This window comes from Argiope bruennichi, chromosome X2 (genome assembly GCF_947563725.1).
Source record: "Argiope bruennichi chromosome X2, qqArgBrue1.1, whole genome shotgun sequence".
NCBI lineage: Eukaryota > Metazoa > Arthropoda > Arachnida > Araneae > Araneidae > Argiope > Argiope bruennichi.
Window position 1 is genome coordinate 111839743 of NC_079163.1, and position 24575 is coordinate 111864317.

At 29.8% G+C, this 24575-nt stretch overlaps 1 protein-coding gene across 2 annotated transcripts in view; it reads left to right on the forward strand.

Moving 5' to 3' along the window:
* LOC129960495 (transcription factor E2F2-like) overlaps positions 1 to 24575 on the forward strand; it is a 54115-nt gene that overhangs the window by 17096 nt on the left and 12444 nt on the right. For both annotated transcript variants that reach the window (XM_056073965.1, XM_056073966.1), the window contains exons 3-4: positions 19923 to 20014; positions 21395 to 21519. In XM_056073965.1, coding sequence (XP_055929940.1) covers positions 19923 to 20014; positions 21395 to 21519 — 217 coding nt within the window. The remainder of the gene's footprint in view (positions 1 to 19922; positions 20015 to 21394; positions 21520 to 24575) is intronic.

The window sequence follows — 24575 nt, forward strand, 5'->3', positions numbered from 1 at the left end:
AGTAAAAGTGACAACAAAGCTTATTCAAATTAAAGTTTTCTAAAAGTGATAAAAATTTCAAAAATGTACTAATCTTATATTTGATATTATTAATTTTCTACTTGCTTAATATTAAAATTACGTCTTAATGCTACTTTTTTTAGATATTTCTTAATCCATTCTGATCTGGAAAAGAAAATCTTGATTATTAGATTTAATTTTAAGACATTTGGTATCTGCTTGTTGAAACTGATGGGTTGGTATTAGTTTCTGCTTCTGGATTGAAGGATCTCAGTTTGAGATCAGATATGACGTTGTATATGCTTGTCTTTTTTTTTTTTTTGGATCCAACGTCTTCATGTTGATGTTGCGCGAACAAATAAGATGCTTGCTCTGGTGCCGTTCTCATCATCCAGCAGTAGTTAGAAATTTCGAATTTTGTTTGTTTCTAATTGTCGTGAGCTTCAAAATGGTCCATTCATCGAACCATTTTTATTAACAGTGAAAAAATAAAATTTGTAAGGAAAATTACAATTTCTGTGATTCTTTTGACTAAATGATTTGATCAATTGCGAGTACAGTGCCACATTACAGTTGTGAAGGAAATTGGATCTTTTATAAACATAAATTTTAAAAGATCCAATAGAATAGATATAGATTCCAGAATAGTATGTAGATGTAATTTAATTACGTTTAGCTGCAGAGATTTTTGTTACGAATCGAGCTCGAAGCACCTCGTCATTTTATGGCCACACTATTTGTGTATGTGTGCTTGCGTTATATTTGTTTCAATTGAATTTATTTTCGCAAATTAAATTGTAAATAAACATGCTAAACTTAGTTTAGATTTTGATTTTGATATCGGTACAGATGCGCAATGCCAGTGTTTTATAGAATCTTGCTGAAGATACATGATGCAGTTTGCGGCAAGTGACAACAGATAAATAATTTGGAAACAATAGCAGATGAGCGAAGTAGTGATTGCCATTCAGTTACTTGTAAATTGGTCGGAATGAACGTTTTGATGTTGTCTGTAAAGAAACATGAGGAATGTAAAGGGAACGCGAGGTGACTCCCCCCCCCCCTATGGCTAAAGGGAGTGGTCTGTTAAAGTCTCCCTTTTCTGAGAACTAAAATGAAAAAAGCTTAAATGTGGGCAGCTTAGATTAGAATTCGAGAGGGGACGGCTGGAAGTTAGAGGAGAGAAGCTGCATGTATCAAAGGACGCCAAGATCGGATGTACAGAAGAGTTATAAGGCACCCTGAAACCTATTGCCAGAACCAGTCCAAGGGATTTGTCAACGTCCAAACCGTACAAGTCACTGATTTTGCAAAAAGAAAATGCTTTCCTAACCCGTCAGTCCACACACGGGGTCTTTTTACTCCATCTTTTCTCTTTTATTTAGAAATTCTAGGAATTTATAAAAGTTTACATCGGTTACTTCCAAAACTTAACTAGGCAATTAGAAGAAGACGATAGTGAAAAAGATGCTAGCTCAATTTCGTCAGATATTAATGAAATTTTGGAAAGTGATCATAATGCAGAATTGGAACAAAATGCATATTCTGAATACTGTAGAAAATCTGATCGAAAATCGATTCCTGCTAGTGAAAAAAGTAGTAAATTCTCTTATAATATGAATAAATTGTCATGAAATTTATATTAAAAAATCATTTTACTCTGAATGAGGAATAATAAAAGATTTTTGAGTATCTATATAAAAATGAAAGACAACAGTTGCGAATTTTCAAAGTTATATGTCGATGTAAACTATGTAAAATATATATATTTTCTTATTTTTTCAAAGAAATTTATATGATAATAAATTTAAAATGAATGGAATAATAAATTTTATATGAATGGAATAGGAAAAAAAAGGAAATGAATATAGAAAAGGTATGGGAAAAAAGGGGCTAAGGGTAATTTCGGTTTTTCTTATTGAAAATTACGTTTCTGTTTGGGATCTGTTTTGATTCCGTCTGAATCGTGCCATTTTCGGATTTGCATCTGATTTATAACTCTAATTTCTGTGAAAAATTTAATTAATTTTTCTGTGAAAATTTTATTATTTCTAATTTCTGTGAAAAATTTATTTAAGTAATTTCTGTGAAAAATTTATTTATGTTGTTTATGATGGCTAAATAAAAAACAACGAAAATTTTCATAGGAAGGATTTTGAAAAATGCATTGTTGTTGTTACTTATGACACTTTACAAGCCCGCTGACAAATCTGTTAGCGATTTAAACCGAGTGAGCGTCTCTTGTTTATTCAGTAGGGCTAATTAGGGCCAAAAATATGACTTAGCTACTTCATGCGTCACATTCGCTTGAATCCCATTTTACAGGGAGGCACATTCTGACACCTCACAGATAGAACACAGAAGAGGAACAACCATGCCCAAACCGGGACTCGAACCCGGGACGCCCAGATCACGGGGAAGACGCGCCACCCCTATGCCAGGACGCCCGCAAAAATACATTGTAATATATTTAAATTGAAAGTACTTATTAATGCTTTAATTCTGACTGAAAAAATAATTTGATTTATTGTTTGTGTCAGTATATCTGTATTTGGACAATGTGCATATTCGACATCTGTCACTTTTATTTACTGCTATGCTCTGAACTTGAAGATGACACCCTTTCTGATAATCAGTTTAACACTCTTTCGAAATAAGCAATTCCCCCCTCCCTTTTTTTTTTTTTTTTTTTGTTAATGCGAAATCACTCAGTGTCTAGCGGATTTGTTTATTCTAGCAAACCCATTTCGTTTTTAGAATATTTTGCAGTTGCGTCTAGAGGATGGGTGGTGGAATCCTCGGCTTCAAGTGTAGTTTTAAGTAAGAAAACTAGATTCAAAATTCGTCATCGTTTAATGATAGCTAAAAAGGAATTTGGTTATGAATGTTATGTTATGTAAATTACCACAATTGATGATGGGTTTTTTGAAAATTATTTTTACTAATATTGGAAAATCTGACAGAGGACAAAAATTGTATTGTGTGCTTCACTTATACTTTATCCTAGGCTGCCACGCCACCAGGAGAACAGGAAAAACCGGGAAAACACAGGGCATTTAAAAATCGCCTAAAAACACCGGAAAAATTCTGGAAAATTTGAAAATTTTCATAAAAACGGGGAAAATATAGGGAATTTTAAGTTACTTGGTTGGGAAATAAATAACTAAGAAATTCCGATCTCTAAAGATTGCAAGAATAAACGATCGTAGTCATAGCTTCCAAAAACGAAACAATACCATTCGCGATTGTGTAATGCGAAAGCTCACCCCTTTTCCCTTTTTTTCTGTATAGATCATTCCAGTTCCGATTTGTGAGACAGTTGTTTTTTTCCCATGAGATTTCCGAATTGCATGTAATGAGCATGCGCGAGACTACGGCAATTGCGCAAAAGAATAGAATACATTTCTCTGGCAGGATTAGCAACAGTCAGTATGCAGAAGCAGTGCGGCGGTGTTTAGTCTATCATACTAGAGTTTATTGAATGGTTTATTTATTTTGCTGATTGGGTTCGAGAAGTCCCACAAAAATCATTTATTGCGTACTGCTCGCATTGTAAGAAACTAATAAGCTTAGGTAATATGGGAAAACAGATACTCATTTGTCATGCCAAAAAAAGTTCAAAAGAGCCACCATGATGTTAGAATTAAGTATCTAAAAGGAATACAATATATATATATATCTTAATATATATAAATTACGTGTCACGTTGTTTGTCCGCGATGGACTCCTAAACTACTTAACCGATTTTAATCAAATTTGCACACCGTGTGCAGTTTGATCTAACTTAAAAGATAGGATAGCCCTTTTTTTGAATTTTTAATTAGAATTTTAATTATTAATTAAAAACTAACTTTCCCGCCAAAAAAATCTTTTCATTTTCCCCACTGCCAAATGAGTACGGCTTCAGTTCCCCCCCCCAACATTCATTAGGCTAGGCTTAAGATTTTTCGGCTGATTATTTGAAACGATTCTATTTATTTTCTTAATGTTTGATGCATTTAAAATTAAACATTGTTAATTAATCGATCTTTCAGATTCATTCTTAAGTACTTTTGAATTAAAATAAAACATAATAAAGGAAATTAAAAATTTCTAATCTGCATAGCGTTACCCCAACTGGCGTAGAAAAACTCACGCATTTGCGTTACCGTAACTGGCGTTGAAAATTCACGCATGCGCATTGTGTTCTGATTGTTGACATGACAACCGTTATCAACGGATGATTTAAATTATTTTTAGGTTAGTTGCATGTTTTTGTAATTAAATTGTATTTATGTTAGTTATATATTTTTTGTATACGCTTATAGTTTTAAGTACATCGTTTTTTTAGTTTTTTTTAAACCTGTTTTCAACCGATTATTTTAAACGATTCGTTTTATATTCTTAGTGTTTGATGCATTTAAAATTAAACATTGTTAATTAATCGTTCTGGTCATAATGAATCTGAGAATATTTTGTTGACAAATTCTTGAAATATTACATAAATTAGGAAAGATATTCTTTAGTGCCCATAAAGTTTAAACGCTCAGTGACTGTTTTCAGTAATCATATTACAAAAAAATAATTTGTTTCAGAAAAAAATATTATTATATTAATTGCAGATTAATCATTTACACTTTAATTTATAGTATAAATTCTACGGGAACTAACAGAAAATTAGAGAGATACATATTACGTTATGACTGAAGGCGTTTATAATATTATGAGAGAATTATATGACTATCAAAATTTGAAGTTTTAAAATATTTTGATGAAGAAGCTATTAAAGTAGGAATTGCATAAAATATTTAATTATTAAAATTTTAACGAACATTAAGATTGGCGAACCGGCTGGTCGCCAAAGGCGGCTAGTATATATATATATATTGTTTTGTTTTGACTAAGGAAAATAAACTGTTGGATCTGGTACTTAAAATTTTTTAAAGAAATGAAAAAAGTTCTTCAGAACTTTTATTTTTCAGAATTCTAGATTCTATCATTTTATAACGATTTTTTTTTTTTTCCTTTTATAATTTAATAGGATTTTTTTCCCAATAAAATTTCTCTTTATAAATAAAGGGTTGTTCGGAGCAACGCACAGCAAAAGCCATTGAAGTTAGAAGCACGAAATTCGGAAAGTTATTTTTATTATTATTTTTTTTGGCATTAGAGGATCAATAAGAACGGATTTCTCAAACGTTTAATTCGGAGTTTAATTAAAAAATAAAAACAGAATTGTAAAGTATTTTCATTACAATATCAAAGCATATTATCGCAAAAAAATTATTTTAAAACCATTTTAAAGACAAAAAAAAAAAAAAAAATAGCCTTTTAATTATAAAAAGTTTGTTTTGAATGGATGTATTTTTTTCTTTAGTTTTTATAATTTTCGAGAAATTAATTTTGGATACAGTTTATACTTATACGTTCTCGTATGCGTAGTATAGAGAAAGTGTAGTAGGTAGTTGAGGTTTCCTGGCGCAAAAGCCAAATTTGGCCATACTGCGCCAAAAAAGAAAGTGTAGTAATCGCCAAAAAATTCGAACTCCAAATTTTGACGAATCTCCACGTTTTAGACCTCCCCGCGTTCGAAAATATATATTTTTATAAAATGTCGGTCTGTCTGTGGCAAACAGAACTTAAAAACGCGTTGAGAGCTAGTCGGCTGAAATTTGGTATACGGTCTTTACACCAAATGTGCAGATATCTATGAAATTTTGAGTAAAATCTATTCAAGTCTGTCCAGCTGGTCAATTGTAAGTTAACACGATAATTACAAAACGAAGAGAGCTGGATAGATAAAATTCGCTGCATCTATTAATATTTATTTTAACATCTATAATATAGACACGTGTCAAATTTTTATCATGCAAGGTATTTTATGGCAGTATGCCATGACTTTTCGGGGTACTCCTACTGCTTTATTTTCATTTTGCTCCTAATTACAGAGCTATTTTTCTTTACTTCATTCATTTGTTTCCGTTATTTATGAAAGCTGCATCTTGTTAAGGCATTTTTATTTCTTTATAAAATATTTATAACATTTCTTCTGTAATTTTTTTTAAGTAAGAATTTTTGCTTATTGGTTAAAAGGCAACTTTTCATTAAATTTTAGGAATGTTAAAAAAGCTTTTATTAAACTTTAGAAGTAACAGGCGATTAGACAATTTCTTCTTAGTCTGATCATTTGTGAACGCTGCTATTATTTTCTATTAAAAATGATCTAAAAATTTCATTTACATCATGGCATTGTTCTACCATCAATTTCATGACAGTTTTACCTGTCTTATGATGTTTGTCATAGGAATACTTTAGTTCTTAATTTTATAAGACTGCAAATAAAATTACTAAATAGAATGAGTTAGTGCTTTAGGAAATTTACTGTTTCTATGCCATGGAAAGTCCAGCCATGTTGAATTTTATTTGTTGTTGCATATATTAAATCAAATACAAAATATTTGGTCATGCTGTGCTTCTACATCACTATCGACATTACCAAAATGTCGTTCTTTATTTGTTACTGATTAGCTGCATGAAACTGATGGCTGAAAAATCTGCAGAAGTTGCAGAAATTGATGGCCAATTACATGAATTGTATACAAAAGGAATAAATGAAAAAAAGTAATCTTGCTTTGTAATGATTTTTTGTTAAGTAACCATTAAATGATTTGTGTCATGATAATAAATATTTCGTGTTTTATATCACCCATGTCCTTAATTTTATGTCACTTACAATTAAATAGCATGAAAGATAGTATATCCCCCTTCCTTAATGTCTAAATTTTATTTTACTGAATTCTAGATAATAAATAAAGAGAATTTTTTTTGTATGTAAGTATAAACCTTTTTTTAATGTGCTATTATTTCGAATAATGTTAAATTGTGGCTTCCTTTCCCCGCTTTTTTCACTCCTTAAAACCTTATTCCGTTATAATTAGTGCATGAGTGATATTCGCGGATATTCTCGGATCTTGAATATACGCACAGGGAAAACACAGGAATTTTTTTTTCAAGATTTGAGTGGCAACCCTGTTTATCCTATTTGGTGTCGACATCTATAGTTTTTACCCCTTAAATTTTGTATCTTTGCGTCATACGTGTATCTAATTAGTGTTTTTAAAAGTCAAATGAAGTTATTCAAATGTATTATAATTCGATATAAAAAAACTAGGTGTAATCCATATCTGAAATACTCTGTGACGTTGCATTATAATTAGCATGAGTGCTATTTGCGCATTTCCTCGTATTTTGAATATACATTCAGAAAAAGAACAGAGAATTTTTTTTTTCCAGTTTTGAGTGGCAACCCTGTATTTTCATTCATAGTCTGAAGATTTTTTAAAATTAAGAATTTTTGGTAGCCATAATTATTTATGGCAATATTTCTCATTTATATTGGTTGCTAATTCAGATACTAGAATTTCCGCTATACAGTTATTGTTGCAGTCGTCATAAAGTTGTTGTCATGCATAAAGATGAGCAACTTGATTTTCCATCCTATAATATCATTAGCGTTATAGGTGGAATCCAGTAATCAAAAGGAATGTACGAATTAATTTGAATATTGAATTGCCTTATTATTGAGTTTAATCTAGCGTACCTTATTTCTGTTTAATGCATTCTTTTGCTTGAATATGTTTTACTCGATATTTACCCATTCATTTAGTAGGCCTGCAGGCGAGTTTTATCATTGCTGTGATGTGTAGTTTCTGAATTCCCAAGAACTGTGTGATTTTTATAAATACTAGAGTTACTGACTGTTTTCTATTTATTAGAATGATGACATGTTAATGCACATATTTTATTACGATTCGGAAATCAGTGGACAATTTTATAAAAATATTTTTCTTATACAATAGGTATAGTTATACATTCTGTAAGAAATGCAAAAAAAAAAAAAAAAAAAACTTTTCTTATTTATTTGTATAAGTAATTAATATAAAAAAATGCGTCTGTCAGAACTGATAACGATAATAAAGAGTTTATAATATTTTTCCAAGGCCAACTTTCAAGGTATCTACTCTCGGAATGCTTTTCTAATTCAAATTATTCGGAATTTTAAGTTTAGAGTGTTTTAAAATGCTGTATTCTAAGAAATATATCTTTTCTCATTACAAAAGAGAATAAGTGAAAGCAATCTGATTCAATCCGTGTCGTTTTAAAAATCACGTGGTTAATCATATTATTTTTTTTCCACAGAATTTACAAAATTGCTGCTGACCAAATGATGACATTAGAATGGAGAGATTTTTATTAATAATTTTTTTAAATATTTGATTGTTTACAAGTTATTATCTTGACCAGTCTGAAATCTTATCAAATACCTCTTTTTAAAAATAATGTTAATTCCCCTTAATTTTCAAGTGAACATTTTTCGTCATTGGTTATATTTTTAACTGCACCATTTTCTTTGCCACTTCAATTGATTATAATTTAAAATTAACAAAAATTTTATTGGCAATTTTTTTATTGTTAATCGTAAAGCTTTCTATATATGTGTGTGTGGGGGGAGGGGTAGAGATGTCCTAAGGAATGTCAGTGTAGGATTACTCCCCTATTGCGCAGTTCCTTTTTTCTGTTTTGAATTTCTGTGTGTTTCTTTTCTGTTTCTCCCCCCCCCCCCTCCTCCAAGTTTTTTTTTGTTTTTCTAATCTAGAGAAAGTTTATGGCTTTAATAATAAAAAAAAAGAATTGAATATGGCATTAGTTTTCTAAATAGATAGGATTTAGTTTTCTGAATTGTTTGGTTCTTTATAATTTTCTAAATAGATAATCTACCAATTTCTCAAAAACCAAATTTGCCAAAACGGGTTTGAAGTTGCATAAAATCCATAAAAAGTTTTCTGACAGATCAAAATACTAGAATACATATAAATGCCTGTTTGATAGCCAAAGACTTACAATTAGTTACCATTTCTTATACGCCACTAATATCAGTACTGTGTTTTTAAAACTTTCTTTTGCTGGCTAATATTCTTAAAACTAATTCTACAGTATTCATTTCTCATAAATGACTGTCGATTTGTGTTGATTCTCAGTTCAGTTCTACATTCATCTTCTGAATAATATCATTTGTAGGGCGTTGGCTAAGCATTTCCAACAGGACCCAGTTTTCTTCAACTCTTTCGCAAGAAAAATTTTGCCAACTCCTGCATAGAGTAGAATATGCTTCTAGAATTATTTTGAACGAATAGCAACTCAAGATGAACAAGTGACCTTCGACGGTATAAGTTGTCCAATCCTCGTTATTTCTTTTCTTGGCCCCAGGGGAACTAGCACAAATAACGCAAGCCATCTTTACTTTCTTTGTGACCTCCTTTATTTTTGAAGCGAATGCTTCCAAGTTAGTAACATCTGCAGGCTCGAACCATCTGCTAAAATCTTGGGTAAGAAAAGACTTCCCTAAACGAAGATATCCTAGGTATTCTTGTTGTGATAACATATTTAGTTGGAGTTCCAGATTCTGTTCATGTTAAGCTATTGCAGCGACTCCCTACCTTAAGTCATGAGGTAAATTATCTAAGCTTCTAGTTATGCCTCTTTCATTAGCTAATAATTCAGATAGTTACTTTAATTTACTTTACTCTGTGGTTATAACGTTAAAGCCTTGAAACTGTGTTACTATATGTTACTCTTTCATTCTTATCTCGCGCTATAACAACATACATATTTTTTATTGAAACTATCTTCCATGCTAAATACTTCAGGCCCACCCGCACTCCCAAACTAGGGTATTATCGTTGGAGAATATATAACATTAATGATTTGGACTTTTAGATATTTCAACAGTATAAATTGTAATTACATTTTCGCATCTTATGAATTTCCCAAACATGTTAATGATTCATTGTTTGTAACAAGTAATTGAAGTGACTTGTAGTAGTATATAGTATACTTTTGTGTTATGTTTCAGTTTGTTGTTATTCGTGTTTATATAATTGTTTGTTAGAAATTGAAAAAAAAAAAAAAATGCTGAATTTGCAATTTTATATAAATATATTTTCCTAAACTAATAAATGTTTAGGAAATAAAACTAAATGTTTCCTTTTAAATTCTTTCTGATTCTTAATCCTACATTGATTGCGAATGAAAAAAAAAAAGTGATTGTCATAAACTAGTGGTGTTCTCAAAGTATGTTCCGCATTGCCTTGGGTAGTCTTGATCCTTTTCACTTGGGTACCGCAAAATATATATTTTTCATAATTTTATTTACATCTTTAATTCAGATTCATAGCTTTAATTCATTAGATTAAATCACTTCTTTTAGTTTCATCAATTCTTGATTTTTAATCTACTATTACAGAAGAAGATAATCTAAGTTAAATCTGTTTCATTAAAAGCAAAATTTAATTGTGTGGAATTAACAGTTTTTGTTCTCAGTAAAAGACAAATGTTTTCTCCAAATTTTAATTACACATTTGCTTCTTATTTATGAGAAACTGAGTTATTGACAGTTACTGGCATAAAATCAGTATCTCGTGAAAGTAAGTGTGGATAAGGAAATGAATGGATCTGTGACCAGTTTAATTTTACGAGACAATATCTAACAATCAAGAGGATCATCCTTTTCACTGATTATAATTTTTATTGAACTTCATTCTATTCATTTTTATGCGATCCAAAATGTATTTTTTAACACCGAATTATAAAAAAAATATTTGGCTGTTTTACAAAAGGAAGTTTTATTATAGGGCATTGGATAAAATGGGATTCAGCAGGGGAAGCTGGAATCAAAAAAGTTTGGGATTCCTGTCCTAAGTTTTAATTTCTTGCATTTTTCACTGTCTTGCAACTTCATATAAATCTGAAATTGCTTTCACGCTTAGCTGTGAAATTGTGCAGAATTAAAAGTTAATTGTTTATATGTAATCCAAATTATCCAAACGCCATTATTTCCAACATTAGCCCTATGTTACCGAATTATAGTCAATGTAAGAATAAATATAATCATTTGTTTAAAAATTAACAATTCTCTACCATTGACATGTGTTTTTGTATAATTTTCGAATTGTCTTCATTCGAAACAAGGCCATGTTTTTAGGCATAACATTTTGTGTTTCCCTCACCTTCTACGCTTTCACCTCTTTCTCTAATTCTTTTTCTGATGTCAAACAGATGACTAGTACTCAAACTTTCCACTCTGCTGAATTTTCAGATTTATTTAAATTTTGAGAAATTGTTCGGAGATCGAAAATTATTAGACTAGCCATCAGTTAAAAAAAAAAAAAAAACACAACAACAACAACAACAACAACAAAAAAAAACAACTGACGACAGCTTCCTTTTTATCTATACGCCTATATTTTCGGTTCAAGCATTCACGTCTTTTTATAAATTATTTTATTTAGCGTGGAATATTATGTTTTTATATGTACACTTTTAGTTTGCCGAATGCTCGAAAGGACATTAAATTGATATTCAATTTTAGTTACTCATGAACGCTGCTTTAAGTTGCTTAGTTTTTGTATACTTTTCTGCCATTTTTGTATGAAGGCGCGTTTATTATGAACTCTACGTTTTAAAATAAGTTCTCGGTTTTCTAAACATGCTTCATCCAATAATAACGAATATGATGTCTGTAAGCTATCCATTTATGTGGGGCCAATAATATTTTCGCGCTTGAAAATGCTCGTCGAGTTGTAGATCTTTTTCATATTTTTTTCCCCAAATAATCTACTTTTGGTTTTAAAATAATTTCACGTTCCCTATTTTTGGGTGAAGATGTTATTGGCGACTCCAAGCGTGCAATGTAAGCCGGAAAATCAATTGCACTAATGGAAATAAAAAAAAATAAACAAAAGGTTTATCTTGTAAATTTTCAAATTTATTTTAGTTTCGAATCGTGATAACTTTCTGGGTTAATTTTCCTCTCTGATATTGAAAAATGTAACGAGTACATGCCATTAATGACTTCGCATTCACAAAATCAATGTCGCCATTTAACGATGGCGCGCCGAATCCGGTTCAACAATATATTTGGCCTTTCATTTCGTTTGTTATCATCGAATATTTTAAGGCCGTTATAGCAATTTATTTTTAACCGAGCAGTTGGCTTCGGTTTTTTGGCAGGTTCTGCGAATTATTGCATCGAAGATTTCATTTTCCCTTAGTTCAGACACTATTAATTCACATATTGGATTACGAACTACTGATTTATTGCATTAAAAATTTATTAGTTAGTAAAATTTTTGATTCAGTCCAGTTCAAAAGGTTCTAAATGAGTTCTGATGGAAATTCTAATTCAAATTTATGTTTTGCATTTCGCGTATGAAACCTTTCTTGATTGCATCTGAGTGATTTAAATTTGCGTATTCTTTTATTGAAGAAAGTCCTTTGTAATCTTTATTTAGATTAAGTATGCTTACTTAATTCTCTGCGTGTAGTGAAAGATCGATATAAAGGAGGATAAATGTTGTTTGAAACGCACGATTTTTTTGCCCCTTCACTGTATACCTATTTCAGTAAGCTGTTTCTCTTGACGTCTCAAATTTTCTTATGAACGGACAGAACTAAAGTAATAGTTTCGTTGTCCATAGGTATTAAAATTATTTAAAATAAAATTGCTTTTTCATGTTAAATATGTATGCAAAATGTGTAGAATATCTTATATTTTCGTAACAAAAAGAGTTTAGGTCAATAACTTTATAAGTTTTTAAGATATGATTCGAAATAAAAAATTTAATTTTAACATTAGGAAATCAAAATTTTGCTAGTTCATAATTTCGAAATGAATTGACCTAAACTATTAAAACTTTGTTTATAGGAATAATTTTTAACTAGAAAAAGGGGTGTTTCCAATAGAGGTTTTGAAATTTGCTCGTATTTCAATATATATACAGGCTCTTACGAAATTTTCAATTCAAGAACCTTTCAGAATACGTTAAGGCATTTCAAATGACACCTTTTTTATAATAGTATGATGAACGATGCCAAAATAAAGCTGGATGTCTTTTTTTTTTCTCTCTTTTCTTTTCGTGGCTGTACATTTAAAATCTTGTTTGTGACAGATTTAGAGGTTAAAGCATTAATTTATTGCTAGAAATTCTGAGAACTACTTTAATAACAGTCAAAATTTCATCAAAAATGTTAGAAAGCATTCTGCAATTATATACAAATGAGTACCATCTGTAAGATACACATTATATATATTCTACTCATATCATTGAAACTGAAATAATTAAAGAAAAACAATTTAGGAGTTAAAATACATTGTTTTTACAATGTACTGCATCGCATTGTAGCCAAAATGTCTGATAATCGCCCTCCCTCCCACCGATGATAATTTTTTAAATCCCACCGATGATTTTGGGGGGGGGGGTTATGGCATAGCGAGGGTAAGTGGCGTCCGTGGGATAACAAGATTTATTTCTCTCCAATAGTCAGTAGTGGCATAACAGCCAAGCTCAATGGTGTTTGGGTCATTGCTTTCGCAGCACTCCTCAGTGACCGGCGTATCTTTGCACCCCTTGCTCCCCCCTTAGCTAAGCCACTGCTTTACAGAATTTTTTTCTCCATCTTTTCCTAGTTCGCTATTATTTATTTGTAATTTCTTTTTCACGTTATTCTGACGGAAACTCGTCTGCTTTAATTCGAATCCGTTTTCTTTTATTAGAAGTCGTTCATTGAAAAGAGGTTATCTATGAAAGAAATGTCGATGATTTTCTAAATATAATTCAGATAATAACAGTGAAACATTTTTGATTATTTAGCGGTAAAGCTGTCCTCCCACCTCCGACGGTGTTGTATTAGACCTAAATCTTGCGAAATAGTTCTTGTAATACAGTTTATTTCTCAGGTAACTGGCTGCTGGCTTTTATGTGATTGCAAGACTCAGATCTATTTTATTCATTATTCAGCAGTTTTCATCTTCTCCTCTCTCCTTACAATATCAAATTGTTTTAAGGATATTTTTTTAAAAAAGTGGTCGGTTATATGGTGAAATACTTGAAGATTAAAAAATTATCTGCTTTTAGGCGGGAAAAAAAAATTATGCATAAAACATTAAACATGCATGATACAGATATCTTTCTTGCAACGTATTGCTGAATAGCAACAGTCTAATGTAAATAATACGTTTCAGTTTTATTGAACGTTTTTACTTTTCTTAATTCAACTTTCCTTCTTTTCTTTACTTAATTAATAACTGGAGCTGCAAGATATTATTAGAAATGCTTGAGTTCGTTCTATATTCAGTTAGAAGAAAGAAGATACAAAAGAAATCATGATAGAATTAGACATCAAACAATAGATTGAATAGAGCGCAAAAATGAGCTTAAAATGTTGATTACCACTTAACTCACCTGTGGTTCATATCTGCTATCTAATTATACCGAACCATCTATCTGGAAGTCCCTTCGCTCTTTTAGTTAAGAGATAGCGAAAAAGAAGTTATCTATTTAGATAGATAATCCAAATGTCAGGCTTGAATCGTGGCAGTGAATATTTTAATTGTCACCAGATAAGTAAACGTTTTCACTTACCTATGGAAATTGATTTTCATATCTTCCAAAATTGTTATCTCAGAGAATTGGTTTTTGCATGATCTTAAAATTCAAAAAATTACTTTTTTAATGATATCAGATAATCAGATTCATTTTCTTCAGTTTTTTTTCCTCGTTTTCAGTGTGTATCAAATTAAATTAAAAAAATTACTGTGTTTTTAATATTATGATGAAATTCAAACTTATTCATCAGAACACTCAACCGCGTGCTTTTATTTGTGTTAAAATTAAGATTTAGGAAAAGAATTCGGATATTAATTCAACACAAGTAGAATTTTCATTTCCTCTTTTAGTGCATGCACTTTTTAATTTACTTGCGCAATAATTTGCAGTAGATTGATTCAATTAAATTCATGTTTTCCAATCTTATGTTATAACGAGATGATTTTTTTTTAAATAATAATTTTACAGCCTGAACCCCCCCCCCCCCCCAATGAACTGGGCGAACGAAATGGACGCCAAAGGCGGATAGTAATAAATTTTCCTTCGCTGTACTTTCACGAAAACCTCAGGAGTATCGATGCATTAAATTTCCTTTCATGCAACTATACTAACATGACATTTGACAACTACAAATGACATTTAATTTGTTCTGTGGCGTCTTTTTTTATATATAAATTAAATTATTTTTTAATTCTGTAACTAATTCAAATTTTCCCTTATTCGCCCTGAAAGTATAATAGTCTGGACTGTTGTGGAAAGTCCAAAACAATGCATCCATCTCCTGCTTTTTACCTAACTTTATATTCCTTTGCGGTCGCCATTATTATCGCTAAACACACACACACTTGCCAGTGAAAGAATAGAGAGGAAGTAAAGGCAGTAACTGGAAAAAGGAAGAGGGATGAATCGTTTAATAACAAAGGAAACTCGCGGCTGTCCTAGGATGCGGAGACTCAATCATATGATTCGACGGTGTGAAAATAAATAATGAAGAGTAATTAAATGCATTGGAATATTTTTCAAATTTGAAATGCCGAGCAAAGCAATTTAATAGTCGATTAAACGAAGCGAAATAAGAGATAATATGTAAAAGATCATTTTTTTAATTTGTTATGTTTTGAACTCAAATATTCAAAATTAGTATAAGTGCGTGTCCCAATTTTCCGAGTTCAGTGACCTAGGTAAATATTTATTTTCTTTCGTATGGAAAGAGAAAACGGTTTGTACCGAAAAAAGATTTCCTTTAATTTTTTTTTTCCATACTGAAAATGATTAATTTTAAAGGATAAAAAAAAAAAAACATTGTTGAATAAACGAATGTGTATATTTTATGAGTATTGTGTTAAAGCGTGTTGATCAAAAATGATATCAGAATCGTTTCTGTTTTTCAAGTTTACATTACCGGTTTTCCCCTAAGAAGTACATAATATTTTTTTCTGAAGGGTATTTTTTTTTTTAAATCGCAGTGTTATTCATCGAAGGAAGATAAATTTTTATAGTAAAATATAATGAATAATCATGTTGTGTTTTAAAATATAATTTCTGTATTTATTTTCAACATTTTTTTAGCTAATTAATCAAAATTCGTTTCTCACATCCATCATAAATTAACATCACTGTCAGAACCAGATTCTTATTTGCAACGTTTGGAGGCAACATTTTACTTAGATGTCAAATACATTTTGAGGGATTAAATTTAAAAATTATGAACTCTTACACAAAATATTTGTATTAAATTGTAATATTGCTTTTCTTTCTTTCTTTTATTTCTTTGCTGCCTCCTAACTTTTTTTAGACATTTGTTAGATCCGAAATTTAGCAACAAATATTTCGTATGAGTTTACTGTTCAATAAAAGCGTACAAATGTGAATTTCAGGTTTATTAGCAATTCAAATTTATGTGCAATCATAGTTACATAAGCTTTTGATTTTTTAAAAATGTAGGCTCACCGAAGATCGATAGATTTTCCATTTAATTCTTCCATCCCTCTATTTTTTTACTCATTGAATTGATTTTTTAAAATTGAAATCATATTTTTTAATTACACTGACGTTTTAGAGAAAGTTTTGATAGCATGTCAGATGACATGGGCCTAAATTGTCATGCCATTGTGAGGGGGGGATTCATTTTGCGAAGTAGCGGATATTTGACCGACATCCAGATTTAAAGAGTAAAAATGAGACGCTGGTTCGACTGACCCAGCTTTATGATTAAAATCACTATGTCAACTCTTCTTTCTCTTCGTCTTTGCTACAATTGTAAGATAGAAAAATGAAAATGCAGCTTTTTGTGCAGCAGATTTAATAAATATAAGCTTAAGAAATTCATATAATTTTTGAAATAATTGTAAATGTTCATTTTGTGCAAAATTTCGAACTTTTCCATAATCATTTTATCTTGAATTCCCATTTTACTTTCAGGTAATAGTTAAAAAAAATTCTAATCCAGTCGGCTCTGAATCTTTAATGGTAACTTTTGGTAGCTCCAATAGTTTGTCATCTGTAAATCTTTGTCCAGGATGAATATAATGTTTTCTGATAAAAAAAAAAATCTGGTCGATAATGGAACAAAATATATCCGCCACCAGTTAACAAACGGATGCCGAAATCAAATTGATTGCACAAACTTTTGAGATAGGGAGAATCGGGGGGGGGAGGCAGCAGTAAACTGTCTCACTTTTTAATTCTTTTTACGCTTTGATATTAGATTACTGTTTGGGAACGAAGTTATGTTTTATTGCACCGTCGACTTCTGCAGTGTAAACGCAGTTTTAGAAAAGCAATGCTTTTTATACCTGTTACAGCAAATGAGCATAAATTTCAAGTTACCATGCGACTTTTAGTTATGGAGCTTAAATCGCTTTGGAAAATGAGTTATGAGTGGCAATGTAAGAACAGCCGTGAACGAAAATTCAGAAAAGAAGATTAAACAATCTCACTTTTTATATTAAGCATGAACTTAAATATATCTAGCATCTTATCTTTTGATGATGATGTCGCGTCCGTGTTACCACGGAAAGGGGGTGCAGTAGATTCTGAGGGTAAAGACTCCTGAGCACCCGAAGCCAGAAGTCTGACTTCTAGCTCATATGAAGATGAAACTCACACATTCGCTTGCACAACCCCATTTTACAGGGGTGGACATTCACACACCTCACAGATAGAGCACAGATGAAGAACAAACCATGCCCGAACCGGGATTCGAACCCGGGACGCCCAGATCACGGGGAAGACGCGTTACCCCTATGCCAGGACGCCGGCCTCTTATCTTTTATATTGGGCAAAAACACTTTTTTGATACTACTACTTCGGAATCGTATTGAATTCTTCTAATTATTTATTTTACATTAGTATTGTATTACCCTGTTTTTTTTTTTTTCAAACAAAAGCAAAATACTAATTAATCGCTTTTGTGTGCCAGGAGTTTTCTGACAAGTTTCCATCAGTAGAAATGTTTTGACTTGGTACATTAATCTTTTTACTTCTTTGCAAGTTTTGTTTGATTGCTGTTCAAAGAATTGAGAAGTTAGAATTCTTTTCCCTTGTATTCATAGGTAAAGCGAGAATGCATGTTGGAGTGAGAAAATATTGCAATAGGGTACGTGTATTGTTAAATTGTGCACAAACATCCAGCTCAGTTCGAATGCGTTTTTAGAGCGATTTTAAGCAAAATATATTTTTTTAAACTGCAGAAAATATTCTGTTAATGATTTTGATGTATATTTTTCATTGTTGGATATTTGCTAATTAATTAAAAGGAAACTATTACATTTTATTCATTTTTGGATTCTTAATTCCTACACATTTTATTTCATTTGTTAAACAATTTATATATGTTTGAATTTATGTAAAATAGCGTATTTCTTATATGTTTTAATTAACTTCCGAGAAAATGTAAAAAATAACGTTTTCTTCACATTGGTTGTTTTAATGCCATTATTTTTATCGACGAGGGATATTGGCTTAGAAGCATTGGTATAGGGAGGGTAAAAGCCACCCAGTGCTTAATATAATTTTTTTTCGCTTCCAGTCGTTATTGGGGATTTAGTAAATATAGATGACCCTCGGGACGTTATTTTTTCGCCTCTTCATGATATTTCATTCCAAAAAAGATATAAATGCTTTAATATTTTGTTTTCTCCCCGATGGCACCCCAAAAGAATTGTGTCCTGGTCATCAATACTGCCCTTGTCCTTCGGTCTATTTTCTACTGCTTAGATGTTGTCCCTGTTCTAGTGATTCTTAGTACTTGCCAGTTGTCGCGACTTTAACAAATATTCATATCATTACCACGAGACGTAATTAAAATATATTTATTTAAACTGAAATAATTTCAAAGTTCTAAGAAGTTTATAATGTTAAATGAAACAACTCAACTTTGTATTGAAATGATTTTTATAACGAAAAAGAAAAATTTGGTTTTTATGTGAATATCAACAGTGTGAATAAACAAAAGAATTTTAATGTCGAGTTTTGTGTAGTTGTGATTTATTTTAACTAACCTGTTTTAATATAATTTGGACAAAACACCTGTGTTGCTTTAATATAGAACATTTATTTAAAAGTTAATCTGTCTCTCATAAATTATTTTAAAAAAGAAAATACTGAAGGAAATCTTACTCTAGTAATTTATATAAATTACTATCCGGGTTCGAGTCCCGGTTTGGGCATGGTTGTTCTTCCTGTTCTATCTGTGAGATGTGTGAATGTGCCCTCCTGTAAAAAGGGGTTGTGCAAGCGAATGAGTGATGCGTGAGTAGCAAAGTCGTACTCTTGGCCCTAGTTGGCGCTACGATAAAAAAACAAGAGGCGTCCCCCTTAGGCTTAAAATCGGCTGTGTTTGAACAGCAGGCTTGTCCGTGGCAAGTGCCATAAGAAACAAACAAACAAACAATCAATAAATTACTATAATTTATATAAATATAAAAAATATAAATTAATATTTTTTGGGAAAAAAATAACATTTCAATAATTTTGATTGACAGAAAAATGTATATTATATGTAAGTAATTCTTACTAAGCAGTAGTTTTTATTTCTATTCTGAAAATCATCTGATATTCTGACGAAGTAATGAAACGCCTAATCAAAGTTTCATAGGAGAAATAAAATGAGATTATTTTCTCATTAAAATAATCTCTTATTTCAAAACTCATAAATTCACTCTTAGCTGTCAGTTTTGATCAAATATTTATTATTTTGAGAAAAACCATAGTTTTTTCTTTCTTTCTATTAATTTTCATGGAAATGATATGAATTAATGACATCAGTATGCATATTCAAGTGCATTCCTTTTTCTTTTCTTTCTTTTTTTTTTAAAGAATTTTAATAGAAAAAATTTTATAAAAGGAGCCTGAATGAAAAGAAAAAAATGTAGAAAATTATTCTCAAATATATCGCTAGATTTTTTTTTTTTTTTTGCATCTTTTTGGGTTTAATTGTTATGCTTTTTGTTTGTCAAACTTTTCAATCATATTTGACCAAATCCCATTTTATTTCAGGTCGAGCTGCTGTTGAGAAACAACGATATGATACATCTCTAGGACAACTTACAAAAAAATTTCTGAAATTATTATCTGATGCTACAGATGGAGTAAGTTATTATCTTGTTTAAACTTCAATTATCATATTTGAACATTTTATGTTTATTTGTATGGACTTATCACTGTCCTACTCAGTATAAAGTTATATTATTATTCACATGCCAATAATGTGTGTAATCCTGAAAAGCCTGTGAGGTTCAGTTTTGAGTTAATATTTCAAGAATGAAATCATGTAGCTTGATAAGATTTTGCTTAAGTGCTAGGGCTAAAATTTAGAAACGAGTTGGAAATTTACATTTTCCCTACTTTTTTAGTGGAAAATATTAATGATGAGCAACTTCAACTACTACTTTTTCTCTTGTAAATAATGTTAATAAAAAGTGTTCGTTATATAAATACGAGTTTTTTCATTTGAAAGAGTAAAAATATCTTTGAAGTTATGAAGACATTATTTACTCTTATTTTAAATGTGTTCACTTGTGATAAAAGATCCTGTCTTACTTTACGAGTCAAAAGAATCTGATGATCCAGCGTTTTTTAATTTGAATTTAGTTTTGGTTTGTGTATTACTGAATGCTGGTACAACAACAGCAAGGGATATTTGAAAAGAATATTGTCAAAGACTGCATATGAAAATTTTGTTTTATTGCCAGTCTAAAGCTGATATCTGATTTCATTGACTGTAATAAAAATAGTCAGTTATTTTTATTATAATGACAATTGCAGTTAATTTGATTTAAATTTATAACAGAATTCTGAAGTCATTCAAAGCTCTTAAGTACAACATTATATGCCATATTTTAGACAAGTGATTTAAAACTGATTTTTATTGTGCAATTTTTATTTGATAATCTTTTTATTTTTAAATATTTCATCAAATAAATGCATTTTATTGGATATAATAATTAAAATCGGCATTTTTGAAATGGCTTCTTTGCTTAGTTTGGAAATATGACAGTATAGAATAGGATTGGGAATGAAATGAAAATCTTTATTTGCTTCATTATTTTAATTTTCTTTCATAAACCTATTTTTTTTGATTAAAAGATTATTAAATGATGGATATAAGCAAAAATTACATTTTCGTTTATTGATGCATGTATTTGAAAATTTGTACAATACATGAGAAAAAAAATCTTAGTCACTTTCAAAGTTTACCAAGCAATAAATACATTAAAAAATACATTAAAATACTTTTTAATGTATTTCTATTTTGGCTATGGTTAATTAAGTTTATGTTGTACTATAATTAGTTATTACTTAACATATATAACATACCCTATCTAAGTTAAATTTAATTACATATTTCCAAACCTTTAATTGATATGACTTGACAAATTAGTTTAGATTTTTAATATTGTTTGAATACATTTATCTTTTTATAGAAGTGACAAATGAAATGACATTCATATTTTTTTTCCCTTTCTTAGATTCTGAATTTGAATACAGCTTGTTCTCTGTTGGCTGTTCCCAAAAGAAGGCTTTATGACATTACCAATGTTCTAGAAGGTGCTGGTTTAATTCAGAAGAAATCAAGGAACAACATTCAGTGGATGTACGATTTCGTTTATGTTTCAAAAACTTTTATGTCAATTATTCCATTGGTGTGTTTTTATAATTTCTTTAGTTTCATAAAAGTTATGTCCTTGGTTTTTAACTTATTCAGCTTATTTTTACATGGTGATTATTTTCAATACTTTAAAGTCTGAAGGAGTGAAATTCTTGCAATATAAACATCTTTCTTTCTATTCTTCTATCCGTTCAGTAACAAATTTCATGTCGTGAAATATAACCAGGTGCAAAAATTTTCATTTTCATATTTAAAATAGCCGTTTTTTAAAAAGTAAAGTTGTGAAGATGCATGATGCCAAAATAAATGCCAACTTAAATATAAATTTAATTTTTATGGGAAGTTTAAACAGCTGCTGACGACAAATTTATACTTTTTTGTACTTTTCTATTTTGTAAACTCTGCTTATCCATTACAGAATAGCTAGTGAAACATTTGAAATTCTTAAAAATTTTTGAAAAAATTATGAGGTCACTGCCCTGGTGGCTATTACAGCATTAGAGGTTTGTGAGCTCGGAGCTCCATTTTACTAAAGATCCATTGTGTACCCAAATATGATGTTTAATAATTTTTTTAAAATGAAATATTCTTGTTATGGTATGAAAGTTTCGAGAAGGGATTGGCGCAGAATTATAAAACCAATTCCAAAATTGCCCCTGTATAGATTCAAAATTAAGCATTGATCTAATTAAATGAAATTAAAAAAAATTACATTGTAATTCATCTAAATTATTGAGTAATAATTCTCATGCAAAAAGTTTTATTATCTGAACATATATTTTACTAGGATCATGTTCAATATGTGCTATTAGTTCCATTAGCGTTTAGAAATTTTGGTGACCTTCTGAAAAGTTCCTTGTAGGGATTTGATGGACAAAACAATGTTCTGCTAATTTATAAATTAATTTGTCAAAACGTCATCTACATATTTGAATTTAAGATAATAATAGATGTTTTTATTATGTATTTTTTATTTAGTTTTTTAGTTCGTAATATGTAATATTGTAATTGCCCCGTCCTCCACGTCCTGGTGTGCTAGTACTGAAATTTTATGTATTTGTAATGATGATACAGCATTTTACAATTTTTAAATCTTACTTATCAATTAATTTAATTCCTTATATGAAATGCACTATAATGATTTATTAAATTTATTGAAGACTAAAAATTAAAAATTTAGTTATTGATAAAATATTTTACAAAACATGCTGATAAGATGAATATAAAAATTGTTGAAAATCGAGGTACTAAAAGCAGCATGATATGGAAATTGAGTCATGGTACATCCAATAAAAAAACTTCTAAGCTTTAATTAAATTATAAAATATATTTAGATGTGATTACATTCCCAATTTGTTTAGAATATTTCTTTAAATGCCCCACACTTTTAAGATTTATTTTGATAGCTAATTTTCTTTGTTTTTTTTTACTTTTAAAACTAAAGTAAATGTTTAGAGCATCCCCCTTCCTTTTTTTGTTGCAAATTTCATTTATTTGGAAATTAATAGCCTTTGTTATGTTATATTAAATAACAAGTATATATGTTTTAAAAAACTTTTCACATATTTCCCATTTTTAAGAAAGCTGATTTGTTTGGAAATTAATATTTTGGAAAACTTTTTTTTTTACTCATTTGTTAAAATTATTTAAACACTTCAATCTCTCAATATTTTTCTTTGGGTAATCGCAGCCTATTTAAAACATTTGAACTGTCCATTTTTTTATATTAAGAACATTGCAAAAGATAATTTGTAATATGTGCTGACATACTATTATTTTAAAAAAAGTTATTGATATTTCTGCATTGTCTCTTTTTGTATAAGGGTATCTCTTGCCTTTATGGTGGAATAAAAAGACAGCAGAGTTGGTTCAGTCTTAGCAGTTTTAGTTGAATTCCTTAGGCATTTTCTTTTCAAAATTTAGAAATGCTGATGGTGTCTTGAAATTAAAAAAAAAATTAAATTAATAGGGATCAGTACTAATAAAGATGAAAATGATGATTTCTGAAACAAAGTATTGAATCTAGAGCTACTAAAATGTTAGCCTGATTTCTATATCATTGACCATATTTTCCTCACTAAACTTTCAAAGAACAATCGTACGAAAATTATTTTTATACCACTTTAATGTGCAAACTGTTATCTTTCGAACAATAGAAGTATAAATGAAAGTAGTTTAAGTATTCTACAATATTTAGTTTCATTATTAGAATTTTTTTTTATTTTCTGTATCTGCAGTCAAGGTTGCTCTTGGAGACCATGGGAGGAAAATGCAAAGAATAAATGAACAGGGTATTTGGATGTTTGGGGAAAGAAAATCTTTGTGTTTCATTACCAAAAATGAATTTTTTTAATCGAAAATTTCAATCAGTTTTCCCGAGAGACTTAATGAATTCAGTAAAGCAGAATTGACTTTTTAAAATTTTCAAATCGTTATGTGCATCTTAAACATATTTTATTGTTTAGAACACTTTTTACAGATTTTAAAATGCAGAAAGCTTAATATTTCCATTGCTTAAATGCTTAATACTTCCACTGATATTAAACTCAATGCCATTCTGTATTGTTTCAAATTTTTAGTTCTGATTGAAATTTTATACCTAATCAATCTTTCAACAAACTCAAAATTCCACAAATTGAATGGAACATATAAAGGTCCATTAAATTAAAAAGGCATTTTAAGTATTTTTTTTTTTTTTTTTTTTTATCTAGGCAAATGCCTTCTGATTGGCCAGTTTCCCTTAAATTATAGAAAACACGGATTATAGAAATTATTGCATTTTTTTTCAGATAAATTTTTTTCATTTTCAGCTTATGTTTATTTGTTTGCCATGTTTATTGGAAATTAAAATGCATTTCAAATTAAGTAAAAAGAAGTTTAAATCATTATTTGAAATGTGACAGCAGGCTGTTCGGAGTGGATATTCATTTTGCTTCCATTTACATGTTCTGTTAACATTAGATTTAATTTATCTACTTATAAAATTTATAGTTTGAATTATTGTAACTGAAATGATTTGTCACTGCCTTTTGATTCTGCAT